This window comes from Amblyomma mixtum, chromosome 9 (genome assembly GCF_055824585.1).
Source record: "Amblyomma mixtum isolate Tamu chromosome 9, ASM5582458v1, whole genome shotgun sequence".
In the NCBI taxonomy this organism is placed as follows: domain Eukaryota; kingdom Metazoa; phylum Arthropoda; class Arachnida; order Ixodida; family Ixodidae; genus Amblyomma; species Amblyomma mixtum.
This window is the reverse complement of record NC_143020.1, coordinates 51,325,138-51,338,681: the sequence shown is the minus strand read 5'-3', so window position 1 is coordinate 51,338,681 and position 13,544 is coordinate 51,325,138. Positions and strand designations below refer to the sequence as shown.

Here is a 13,544-nt window from a genome sequence, read left to right as displayed (position 1 = left end):
TGATGATTCTTGGTGACAGCTACGACTAAACTGTGGTTGTCGGTAAAGACCTTTGTCTTGGTGGAAATCTTCGAAACATTAAGCGAGGCTTGGATTGGTTCTCTCCGTAAGACGAGATCCCTTATTATTTTTATTTCTCGATAGGTTCCCCCAACCTAATGTATGTATGACGAGATCAAAGTAAGTACTACATTGAGTTGTATGCTTTGGTTCCAACTGGGTCAGTTCTAGGCTAAAACGCTTATTTAGTTTAGATGGGGCCAGACAAGGGCAAGTGCTCGTTGTATCTAGAGCCTAGACACCCTTGTTCAGTATTGGACTCCATGGCTCTGACTGCAAGGATACTCCACAGCTGCTATTTATGCGCGCCTGGACGCATGGCGTCACGGACTAGCACGTGAACAGCCCATGGGGACTTCGTGCGCAGGCGCACTGCCGCTCAGGCGCCTAACACGTGAACACTACTTGTGGAATTCGTGCTAAGGCGCGGCTCTGCTGCAGCCCTGACGGCTCGGCCTAGCACGTGAACACGATATGTGCACTTCGTGCCAGGCGCGCCGGTGCTACTTTAGTTATCTACTGGTTTAGGAGGGCGTAACCTCATGGCCTAGCACGTGAACACCGCATATTTGGTTTGGTTTGGTTTATTGGGGTTTCACGTCCCAAACCGACTCAGGCTATGAGGGATGCCGTAGTGAAGGGCTCTGGAAATTTCGACTACCGGGCGGTCTTTAACACGGACTGACATCGAACAGTACACGGGCCTCTAGAATTTCGCCTCCCGCGTTTTTCGGGTGAGCAGCCGAGCGCCGTAACCACTGAGCCACCGTGGCGGGGCTGAACACCGCATGTAGACTAATACCCCTGTTACACGGGCACTTGGAACGGCAGTTGAACGCCGTAACGACCGTGGGAGCGGAACAGTGGTGGCTGCCTCACTCGGCACTTTACATGTTCGGTCGGTTCACTTCCGTTTCGGCGATTTATCACGTGACACTTGAACTTTTTACCTGGCCAACTCAAAAAAATTTTGTTTCTCTAATTATTTTCAGCGCTACATGCTGTACAGTGTGTTTTTCCAACTATTTGCAAGAGTTGCTTGCAAAACAAGCGGAGAAGCTTATTTAGCCGATCCAATCCGATTTATGGCGTTGCAAAATGGTTGCGTTTGTTGTGGTACTACAGTACTGCTTATTGTGGTTTCAATGTGGTGGAGTGTCCCATTTCACGTTCCACCGCTTGTGCTAACCGCAGCACCACTGTGCATTTCTTTTTGTCATTCGTATCGCGAGTGACCGTCTGCGCGATTCAGCAGGTGCTGTGTTGAACGTTTTGCGACTTCGCGACGTGAACCCCAGAAGAGCCGTGGAATGGCGCTTAGCCGGCCGCGTCATGAATGCGACCGTGATCGTCCGCCCGATTTGCTTCTCCTGGTTGCGCACTACGAGGCCTTGTTGTCAGCAAAAAGGGCTGAACTGCAAGCTGTGCGCGTTCAGAAAGCGTCTGTAAAGAAGAAGCGGAAGCGGCAGAGAGGCGGTGTCGCAGCCTCGCAGCACTCGCTGTGGCGATGTCTGCCAGGCAAAGGAGTGGATGGACGCTTTCCAGACCACCGTCTTGGTAACACACCACCGTGCCGACGTTTTCGGATGAAGACTGCAAGGCCAACTTTCGCGTGACCTGTTCCACATTTGCATACATCGTGAGCTCGTGTCCCTCACTAACACGGGAGGATACGAACATGCGAGCTTGCATACCCCTACCCCAGCGCGTCGCCCTCTCTCTGTACAGACTCGCCACATCGGCAGAGGAAAGGACTGTGGCGCATCTTTTCGGCGTGGGTCGGCCATCCGTGAACCTGATCTTCCGCGAATTTTGTGACGTTGTCGTAGATGTTCTCGAGCCCCAGGTTGTACGGTTTCCGTCACTGAACAATGTTAGAGACCACGTGCGAGAGTTCGAAGCCTGCACAGGCTTTCGGCAGGGCTTTGGCGCGCTGGCTGATTGCCATATAAAAGTCTCGTCATCGAAAGAAAACGCGCAGGACTATTACAACTACAAGGGCTGGTATAGCATAATTTTGCTTGCTCTTTTGAACACAACTACAAGTTCATGTTTGTTAATGTAGGGTTTCCAGGGCGCAATCATGACGCTGCAGTGTACAGAGGCTCGATACTCCCGGGTGTAGTAGGAAATGATCTCTTCACTGTACCAACCCAAACATTGACGGGATGCCAATGGGAGCGGTCCTCCTCTGTGACCAGGCCTTTCCTTTGCAGCGTCATTTGATGAAGCCTATCCCTCACATGAGTGCAAGCAACCCTACAGTGCAAACGTTCAATTACACTCTCTCAAAAGCGAGGCGTGTTGTTGAGAATGCCTTTGGGAGATTGAAGGCTAGATTCAGGGTCTTGAAGATGATTGAGTGTCATATTGACAATGCCAACAGCATTGTCCGAGCTTGCTGCATCCTCCACAATGTATGGGAACACATGCGTGATCAGTGCGATACACAGTGGAGTGCTGAAGCAGCAGCCGGGGAGCTTCCGCATACTGTTTGTGTGAGCAACGCAGTGAGCTCGTCAGGTAAAAGTGTCCGACGTGCTTTGGCCAAGCACATTTGTTCATTGAAGCCATGACTACTTTGAAAAGGTTTGTTTTATGCATGCAATTGTGAACAATGAACAGAACGTGAAAGACTGGTCAAGTTTGTGGCAATTTTCGGAGCACGTGCACACACTGGTCTTTTATTCACCGTTCTCTGGGCAGTCAGGCTGACGCTCCTGCCGGCCTTCAGAGTACTGGCGAATAACGCTCACCCTTTCGCGGTAATGTCATTCGCCTCCTCCTGGAGACTGACCGTCTTTTTGGTCAACGTATATTCTTTTTTGGGCATCTTTCTGGCACGGTTTTCTTGCCTTTCCAGCAGCAGCACAACCTTCTCCATTGATGATGTCGGCTGTCGCCTTTCCTGTGTGTGGCCTTGCTCGGCTGAGGCAGCAGGTGGTGAAGCCTGGCTCGTCGATGCCTCGTTGGTCGAGGCCGGACTGGTCAACGCCTCGTGGGTCGAAAGACTGGTCGACGCCTCGTTGGTCGAGGCCTCGACATTTGTGATGTCTAGGTTGCTTGGCGCTTCTGAGGGTGGTTGTGAGGCAATAATCTCAGCACCCTCTGGCAGCCGTTCCACCATGTCCAGCTTAAGAAAAGAAGAAGAACGGAAGGTTACCGAATGTTGCTTCTAAGTGATCATTACTGCGTTGCATGATGAGTGGAAGTAATACACATAACGTGCAGAAAGACTTAATATACCAGAATTTTATGCAATAGCTGCCGTTTTCTCTAAAAGAGTTTTGGTACACCCTAAAGCACACAGTCTACACTGGTACCCTTTTGTAACATAACCATCCTTACCTATCTCGCCCTATTTTTTAACTCCAAGAGAAGTAATAAGTTTTGTGCCATCCAGTATGTCGGAAATGTTAGGCAATGATTTCGATGCTACACAGACTGTGACGCTTATTAAAGTTATCTGTGCAATTTTGGTACTCTTGAAAACAACAATGCCTTATGCTCTTGTCATGTGTTTCAGTAACATGAAATTCTCTGAACTTTGCTGCCATCCGTCTCCGGCGACAAACTTGGCCAGCAAAAAAACAGTTTCGGTTTGTCAGTCCATTTCAAGTGTTTACATGCAACCAAAATAAACAAATGTTGCACCTGAAAGCTCTCCTGTACCAGGCTTTTATCATTCAGAGGAAGGTTTCCAAGGAAGGTGTGAAGCCGCTTGTAAAATGGGCACTGAGTTGCAGCCGACTCAGTGCCAGCAGTGCTTTCCTTTCTGAAATGAAAACAAAGTACAGCTAAGAGTCACTTCTTTATGTCGTAAGAGATGAACATGAGTTTTTTTTTTCTGCACAAGTATAAACTGCCAAGAACAATGAACCTCCTTGTGATGTAAGTTAAAACAGGAGGCAGAGAGGTAAAAAACAAGGACAACGCTCTTGAATTACGATGCGAGCTCAATAGGCTTCGATCAAAGTCAGCTGATAGCCAAGATACAAGTTATTAGCCGATAGACACTGTCAAGACATAGGTTTGGGAGAATGTAGAACGTGTTGTTGGGCTAGTTGGTTCAATACTTCAGACATGGCAAGTGCACGAAACACACACACACACACACACACACACACACACAAGACAGGGTACGGGACGAGCGCAAAGTTACAACTGATTTTATTCAAAGGACACAGCACGTATTTAGAGAAAAAATGACAAAAGAATGAACTTTGAGCATGATCAGCGCAAGGATACATCATGTGGCAATCAGTGACACACCAAGGCCTGAACTTAGATCATCTTATCGAGAAATGCTACCTCATTATTGAATAGTACAATCGAAGAATCACTTATACAGGCATCTCCTCTTTTCATTATGAAGTAAGCTTCCATAACTTTTCTCGTGCGATTCATTCGCGACTCTTACCCGGAACTGTAATCTCATCAAGCCGTGGCCAACAGTCACTCCAGGACAGGCAATGCTTTGCCAAATTAGATCCCTCCCCCGTGTTTAGCGATAACCTATGTTCCCGTGCACGATCGTTCAAGCAGCGTCTAGTCTGGCCTACGTACGTTTTTGTTTCTGATCGAACACACTTCTCGGCGCAAATACGTTCTGTCAGGCTAGGCTGGCCATGCCTAGCGTACGGCAAACGGCTACATATTGTGACGAAGACGAAGCTGGCAGTGGCGCGGGACGGAGCGCTCGCGCTAGGCCAGCGGCCATAAAAATCATCTCTTGTCCATCGTCCATCACGCCTCATTCTTCGGCTGGCCGCCACGTAACATTTGGTGTGAGGTGCTGGGGTCCCTTCATCGCCATCCTGGTCACGGAGCTTCGGTGTCCTACGCCTGCCGTGGACGTCGGCCGTAAGTACCTGGTCAGCGCCGCACGGCCGCGCCCCAGCCCGCCCGACCTGAAACGACCTCGATTCTCACCCCAGCCCCATCCCCCGCCCGGACCACACGACACGAGGACCCAAGACCCGACGGACCCAAGACCCCACCGACCCAAGACCCCACTGACACAAGACCGAAGCGTGAAGACACCGCCCCCCTGCCCCTGCCGTTCGGTGCGTCCAGAGACCTCGGCCGTCAGCCCCTGGCACCCTACGGCCCGGATGCTTCGTGAACCGGGACTCATTCTCTCATCTTTCTGATCGTGGGGGCCAGCACTGCACCATCTTATACATACTGTTCAACCCCCCCACTCAAGACCATCGCCACATCGCGCGTCTGTTCGTCACCGATCGGGACGATAGCTCGGTGGCCCCGGGTAGTGTGACGAAGACGAAGCTGGCAGTGGCGCGGGACGGAGCGCTCGCGCTAGGCCCGCGGCCATTAAAATCATCTCTTGTCCATCGTTCATCACGCCTCATTCTTCGGCTGGCCGCCACGTAACAATATTATAACCAAATGTACTACGCTAAGCTGTGATCGCTATTCCTCCATTGCTGCATCAACATTACAATGAGCCCGAAGCGTCGAGAAAGTCACGTTCGAGCTCATGTCAAGCAAAACTCTGCGTTGGTTCTGGCATTGAAACATACGTCCGGCCCTGCGGGGCCCCAGATTACATTGAACATGCCTCACAAAGCGCTATGTCGGCTGAAAAATCACTAATAAATTCATAGTAACTTACTTGTGAGCCTGGCCCAAGTTCTCCATCTTGCGCTTTATTTGCTTGACAGTCACGCACACAGCGTGCCCACATTCTTCGCTTGCGAGCTGATTGAAGAGTGCCGTCATTCTTAAGTACACGGGCGCGTTGTGTTTTTGCGCTCGCAGTTCGGCCAGGTGGTCCTGCCACAAGTTAATCAGAAAATGCGTCATTGACACTGTCCGCGCAAGGCGTTTTCGCGCCGGCGCGCTTGCCTGCAGCGGGGACGCGTTGCTGCTGGGCGCTGCCATCTTGCCCACTTCCCGACGAAACGGACGGAAACGGCGGCGGAACGGAGACCGGCGAGCTCCGTTGATGTCAATCGCTGGCGCTGCCGTGTAACTCCGCCTAACGGCCGTTACGGCCAACTGCCGTTTTCCTTAACGGCCGTTGAAGTGCCCGTGTGATAGGGGTATTATTCCTAGGCGCGCCAACGCTTCCTCTCTTATAGACTTGGTTAAAGATGGCGTGACGTACGCCCTGTCACGGAAACGCCGCGTATAGGCTCCTCGGCGAGCCCAAAGTCAATTACGTTACCGAATTGTGGTTGACCTTCACGCGTCCTCGATTTGACCTTGACCGTTGACCTTGTCCCCTTGACCTGTCCAACTGATTGACCATTGGTATGACTATTGATCATCCACCGGTTCTCCGAACTTATAAACTGAAGGTTTGACCTTGGCTGAGCCTTGAAGGTGATCGGCAACGCACAGCGGTCTTATCTCGAGACCTCTAGTAGTGAAGCTACTGCTTAAAAGGAAGTGCCGTAGTGGAGGCCTCCGGAATGATTTCGACCACGTGGAGATCTTCAACGCGCACTGACATCTCACTTGCACACAGGTGCCTGGGGCGTTTTGTCTCCGTCGAAACGCGGCAGCTGAATCGAATATTGCATTTCTTGTTTTCCGACGTTCAGTGCAGTGCTGAGAGAGACAGTAGAGGGCAAGGCTTCTTAATGATTCTAAGAAAGAATAAACAAAGATAAAAAGCGCGAGGAGGGGCGATGCTTTTAGACGCGGCGTAGAGTGGAAATAGAAGGAAATAAGGGGCGACAGTAGAAGAATATTGCTCTTCTCGAGGAAAGGCAAGAGGGCCGAGAGTAAAGATTAGAAGCAATGCCTGCTGACTGCTGCTTCTTAGTTACAAGCTTAGAGGCTACGGTGTGCTCTCTGATATGTGGTGGGTGGGAATGCCGCACTCTTGTTCCGGGATTAAAAGGTCTCTATTGCCTGTTCGAATGTCTTATGCCTGCCACATTTATGCCATCTACATCTCAAGTTGGTCCACTGAACACGAAGTTCAGCTAAGTACTGCTCATGTTCTGACGCATAAACTTTCTCTGCCAACGCTGAGTGCGAAGTGCACAGAGGACGCATCTTTAAGTTTGTCTCCACTTCATAAACAAGAAGTGCTTTCGTGTGCTCAGCCCTCCGAACCCCACAGACTAGGGCAGTGGGCCAGAGGTGCGCCTAATGGTTTAGATACTGTAACTTCGTCGCCTCTAAAAACGGTACTCGTCCGATCAGGCAGCAGAGTGCCTATCCATCTCTAGGACAATGAAGTGCATTAGGAAAAGTTGTTCGTTTCTGTGCTCTTTTCGATTGTTGATACTACTTCTCTTATTGCTCCATGCTTCCCTTGACTCTTTTTGCATAGTGTTCCTTTTACTTTCTTGCTTGCCTGCTGCCATGCCTAATGTTCCTGTTACTTGCTTGCTTGCCTGTTGCCCATGCCTAGTGCCACCCTTGAGTTCCTTCTGGAATGGGGAATCAACATCAACTTTGATCAGAAAAATGAACCTGGAAGTCAGGTGGCAGCTCATCGCAGTCACCATTATTACTTGACGAGCTACTCGACAGATGGCAGCAGGTGTTCATTGCAAACCCTGTGTCCCACCTTGAGCCTGGGCGCCATGCTGTGAACTTGACGTGTGCCTGTGTAAGCCGCAATATGTACCGGGCTGTAGTTGATTTATGTTTTCACAACAATAAACGCTATCATTGCTCTCGCGCGTCAACCTCAGACACCTCACCCAAGCATTATCTTCACATCATCTCCGAATTTTGTAGTCACCGTATCTACGTCGGGCACCAGCAAAGCAGCGCTATTAGGCGCTGCGTGGTTCTCTTGAACCCCACAGAGGAAAGGCTGGAGCAGCGAAACATGGCCGAGGAGCGGCCACGTTATCAACGACAGTATCGTAACATTCCCTTGGCTCTTAGTTCAAAGCCCTTGGGCAACAGTCTATGTTCCTTCTATTTACAGTTCATGTGCCCCCACGTTGACCTCATCGAGGCTGAAATGGCTTAAACACAGTAATATCGGCTATGTTACTGAAATATTCCTTTACGTCTACCAGGTAAAGAGTTAGGGCTTTGACATTGAAGCAGTGCTCACTTTCCTCTAAAGTTATTACCCCACGTGCTATGTTGCTGTTGAATTTGACATTTTGCTCGGGGTTGAAAGAACTACTGGCTATATCTCTCTGTATGTTTGGTACTAGAAGTACCCGGCCGCACGTGGGAAAACAGAGCGGAGGTATACCACCCATAAAGAAACGTTTTGATTTTATTCGTTTATTCGTTTATTTTATTCTTGCTTTTTACGAGGACGCTCGTTCAGTGTATAAAAGGTGAAGCTTTTCGCCAGGGTTTTCAATTCTTGCAGCAGAAGCCATGAACGCCGTATTCTCTTCAGTCATCGTGGCAGTTTTCCTCGCTGCCCTTGCAAGTTGCCAAGAGTGTGGTAAGACATTATTTCCATGGATTGTATTTGGTCCGCATTTAAGAAGAGATGGACATTGCAGGCGAAAAATCTTGTAAATTATCAGCACTGAGAAACTTTTTCGAAAACTCATCATTCAAGTGCAATGTTTTTCTCTCATGGCCACGATTTTATTTTCTGGCTGAATAATCCACAAAAGATGGACCGCTTCAAAAGCGGAACGTCCTACATCGCTCCTCAGTTGCGTTTTTTTGGTATGAATAGCAGTCAGGAAAGGTGCAACAATATTTAAAGACCAATGAAAAGCAACATGACTGAGAATATCAGAAAGACGCACCATAAATGTTACAGAAAACGAATTTGAGCTATTAATGAGCCTAGAATTCATTCCGCTCTGAATATCTCATATAACTATAATCCGGTAGAAATGGTTTTATTCCGGTTTAATGTCCCGAAGCAACTCAGGCTATGAGGGACGCCGTAGTGAAGGGCTCCGGAAATTTCGACCACCTGGGGTTCTTTAACGTGCACTGACATCGCACATTAGACGGGCCTCTATAATTTCGCCTTCATCGAAATTCAGCTGCCGCGGCCGGGATCGAACCCGCGTCTTTAGGGTCAGCAGCCGAGCACCGTAACCACTAAGCCATCGCGGCGGGGCAATCCGATAGAAATAGCAAATATACCATAATCGGTAATAAGTAAGGATTTGATCCCGTGGTTGTGATGTAATGGTGCTTAGTTTTCAGCTTCCTTTATTGCTTGTTTTTGTGCGTTCTATTGCTGAGTACCAAAACCATCCAAAATGAGAAATCTCCCACTTGCGAATAGGTGAAGAAAATAAAGAAACTAATGCGAAAACATAAAAATAAGACGAGCTTAAATCACACTCACGAACGACAACTGTATTTCTGCCGAGAAGAAATAATGTTCAAGACAAATGCACCATAAAGCGTTTTCATGGTCGGGTGTCCCCTCGGAACGTTGTACGTGTTCTACAACCTAGTTTAGGCTCCCGCTACCTGACCACATGGGCCATATTCGAGGGTTCACAAACAAAAAACTTGTTCAACCATTTCGACGCTTCGAGTCTCGGCTCCGCGGCCTTCATTATCCAGAGTCTTGAAGAAGGACAGGCTTTGCTGAAGACGTCAAACCGAAATAAATCTCTGCCTAAACCAAGCATTTGTCAACCTCACATATATATGTCTGTATACATAATGTTAAAATATGGAGAAACACACTCTAGAACATAACAGGAGTTTACTGATGTTTCAACTGGATAGCACGCATCTTTATTGTTTCATACCAGTATTTGTAGGTGTTGGGAAGAGGCTGCTAAATGCACCCGACGTAGTACCTCAAATCAAACCTTAAAGCAAAAAATGCTGTAAATATTGTACGCGAGCTTTTTCAGCGCGGAATGAGTCATAACCGACAAGGATGTACAGTAGCCGCACTCTGGGCACACCACAAAACACTGGAAAGGATACAGGCACTGCAGAATGGACAAATAACATTTGCTATTCGAGTACAGTCTATGGCAGGTTCACCGTCCAGGGCACTTCAAACAGAGGCTGGTTTAGTTGCTGGCACCACAAATACGCTCTCCCCGTCACCCTCTAGTCGAACAGCCTCTGAGATAGTAAGCCTGGAGGCTGACACAGAACACGTAGCGGGGAGAAAATTTGGTACCTTAGACTTGCGTCCCAGCCTTGGGACTGCCTCATACCTCTTCAGTTAAATGCGTATCAATATCATTACGTGCACCATCGTGTTTTCTTCCAAACGGTGTTCCGAGGTGTTCATCTGTGTACCAAAGCTGAAAACCAAGCGTTAAAATTCTTCTCTTACTTCGACACCGTTACCTTATTCACCGCCTCCACACGCTCTAAGGGATCACATTTCGTGTTTTTGTTGGCCCTTCAGCAAATCTTCTCATGGGAACACTTTATTACACCCGCCACCGTCACCACCGTATGCTTTTGCACGACGCCTTTGCACTGCGGCGATGAAGGAGCGCCTTTGGCTTTCGTTTGCCGCTTTTCCTGTCCAGTTTCTCCTTCATAGCGCTACCGCTAATCATCCATCCCCGTTCGTGCTGATTCTTTTGTATTTTTTCTTCGTCGTCTGCGTACTCAGTCCCTCCCTTGTGCTTTTCTCCACGTTTTCTGCTCGTAGTAAGTTTCCGTTTTACAGTTCTGTGCACGTGTGGATCATTTAAAAAAGCTAATCTGCACCATTGTAGCGCCCTAACCCTGCTAGAAAAGTACAATAATTGTCTCTTCATCTATATATATATATATATACGCGTATATGCACACTAAGGCATAGTGTACGATATGTAAAGCTCAAGTATGAACAGCTGACACCTACAAGGCATCCCCGGACCGCCGCAAGTCTCTTGGCGCAGCCATTCCCGAGGAGTCCCAGAATACAGAACGCTAGTTTTGTGAAGTATGTGAATGGTGCTCAGGTATTTAGGTAGATATGCGCTCCACCAACTCGAGTCTTTTTGTATTTGAAAATGTTTTAAAAATTTCCCGCTCTTCAAAGTTTGCTCTACTTAGCTGATTGTGCGAGTTTTCATTTGTTTACAGAAGAGTACAGCGCAAAGCTTCATCTAATTCCAAAAAAATTATGAATTTCTTCTTTCAGAGGACCCTCCGAAATGCACCTATCCAGACGGTATGTGTTTGAGTTTTATATCTCTCTGCTATATGGTTTCTGTTTTAGAATTCTCTCAACTTTCTCGAGCTAATCAATGTTGCTCAGTTTATACAGAATATCTCTGCGCAAAACAAGAAGTACACTGGCACTTTGGGAGCGTGTGTGTTGAGAGGATGGGGAAGAAATTCTACCATTACTTCAAACATAGGGGTTGAAGACGAAGCACAAACTCGCTTATCGAACCTAGAATGCTGAATAAGAACCGTGGAAAGCAGACGGCGGCCACTCCTTGCAAACAAGCATTACGTCCTGTGCAGAATTCATGATTAACAGTTTTCATGGAATGTTTTCAGCAAACATGTCGGCACAATCTCCTAATATTGCAACCTCGAATAATTGGTTGGTTGACAGGCTTGGGAGTTTAAAAGCCTGAAAAAACAAGGATGTACAGAGGGCAAAACACATGTCTAGAGCGACCGAACTGTGTTTTCCGCAGCTCCCAAAGCCGCTGCGAGAAGGAAGGCAAAAAATGACGATGAAATACTACGAGTTTTACTGCACATGCTTACATCCAGACCATTTTCAACCAAATGTTGTCGCTAGATATTGCACGTTCAGCCCGAAACACACCCATAACGTGTTCTAGGCAAGCGTTTTGCCCTCTGTACATATTATATACTAAACAAATACTATACATACTACGTAGATTACTTTATACTGTACATTTTATGCGCCATTTAAAATTCTTGCCTGTTTCAAGTTACGTATTCAGGCAAGTTTGCAATAGGCGATTTCATAACCGTATCCTAGAATTGTTCATACGCAATGCTCTCTCTGCGGAGACCTAGCTAACCACCGAAAAGGGCAAAAAACTTTTGCGCTCTTTAAGTTTTGCATCCCAATGTCGTTCATTGATACTTGTCGCCGATTAAAAACAATCAAGCCAAAACAATGTTTAGGAAATGGGGGTCTCCTTAGCTTTATAAAATGTACAAAATATTTGATTGCAGAGCTAAATTGATCATTTCGAGCTGCCTTTAATGATGCACAAGAGCCTAATTAATCCTGCTGAAGTATTGAAACTGTGTAGCATTAGTGGGAAGTAACACAGTGAATTAAAAACGACAAATCAAAAGGCAATTATAAATTTTTGACCAATAACATGATACCGCTACACAGAAGCAGTGGCACGCCACTGCAATAAGCATGGACTCTGTTTCTTCAGGGCCTTACCATGGAAGATGTAGAGAGGGATTAGGAAAGAAATATGTGTGTGAGCGTTCATGACAAAGTTGTGGAGTTAAGCCGAGATCTTGGTGGCTCTTCCATGCAGGTTGCCAGGAACCTCAAAGAGTTGGACCATGCAAGGCGCTTGAGCCGAAGTACTATTTCAACTCTACGACCAGGAAATGCGAGCCCTTCAAATGGGGAGGATGCTGCCCAAACTGCAACAATTTCCAAGAGCAAGAGGAATGCGAAAAAAACTGCCTGTGAAAATAATAACATGCAGCTCGCAGTCTGCTCTCTGGGATCCGCGTAGGCCAAAAACACAGACAGCATGAAGAAATAAAAGTTTCAAAAAAATGTTTACATTGAATGTTTAGTTGCTGCGCGACGTCAATGTGCCACGCTGGTGACATATTAGGCGCAGTACCAAACATCTGACTGTCATTCTACATTCGAGGTGGAGTGGAAATCTGCCAGTGACCAATGCCCTTCAATAAGAATTTTAAACAAGGGGCGTCCATAAGCTTACATGTCGACGATACAAAATATCCTTACCGAAAGGTGTATGCGGCCTATCATCTGTACTATTGTGAAAACCACATCTTCCATTGTGCCCAGTCCGCTTTAGTACTGAGCAGTGCACCAGATGAAACACACATGCTTTGACAGCGGTGCTGGTTAAGCACACATTCAACAGGAAACCTCCACCAATGGGCGTCCTCTCATTTTGATAGCCTTTCACTCCAGTGAAGACCAGGAGAATAACAGTGTTGTCGCTATGTGAAACACAGGTCTCTCGTAGACCCTTTGTCTAGCTACGATATCATCTCTATATGTTTAACACGGCGTATTACAGCTGCAGGCGAGGGTTAGAGTTGGGGTTCGGGCACTGCTTGACGAATTCGCGGACAAGTCGACACCCGTTCCACCAGGAGGGGAGTGCCGTCGGGTGTTATAGTTCGGTGATAAGAGAAAGTGGAAGGCTGGGTTCGGATACATTCCATACAACCTCAACAGCAAATGGGAGAGTCTCTTCGCCGCACTCGTTGCAATTTTTAGATGGCTCTCATTTCATACAGCCATTAGAGGAAGGGTGGCCCTTGCCATCAACGCGGTGTCCTGATAACTTTTGCACGAGGACACACCACCGAACTTATGGACACGGCGCCACGTGAAGATTGTGGGGACGCAATCGCCCCCTGTTGTTCGC

General features: G+C 47.7%; 1 protein-coding gene and 1 pseudogene across 1 annotated transcript; one reads left to right on the top strand and one right to left on the bottom strand.

The window, feature by feature from the left end:
* Positions 1–2,744: 2,744 nt before the first annotated feature.
* On the bottom strand, positions 2,745–5,802 carry LOC149328972 (uncharacterized; annotated as a pseudogene).
* A 2,586-nt stretch (positions 5,803–8,388) lies between these two features.
* LOC149328971 (kunitz-like toxin PcKuz1) lies at positions 8,389–12,601 on the top strand. The gene is made up of 3 exons (XM_089560249.1): positions 8,389–8,458; positions 11,096–11,125; positions 12,441–12,601. Exons 1-3 carry the CDS (start codon positions 8,389–8,391, stop codon positions 12,599–12,601), a joined length of 261 nt encoding a protein of 86 aa, XP_089416375.1.
* The last annotated feature ends 943 nt before the right edge of the window (positions 12,602–13,544 follow it).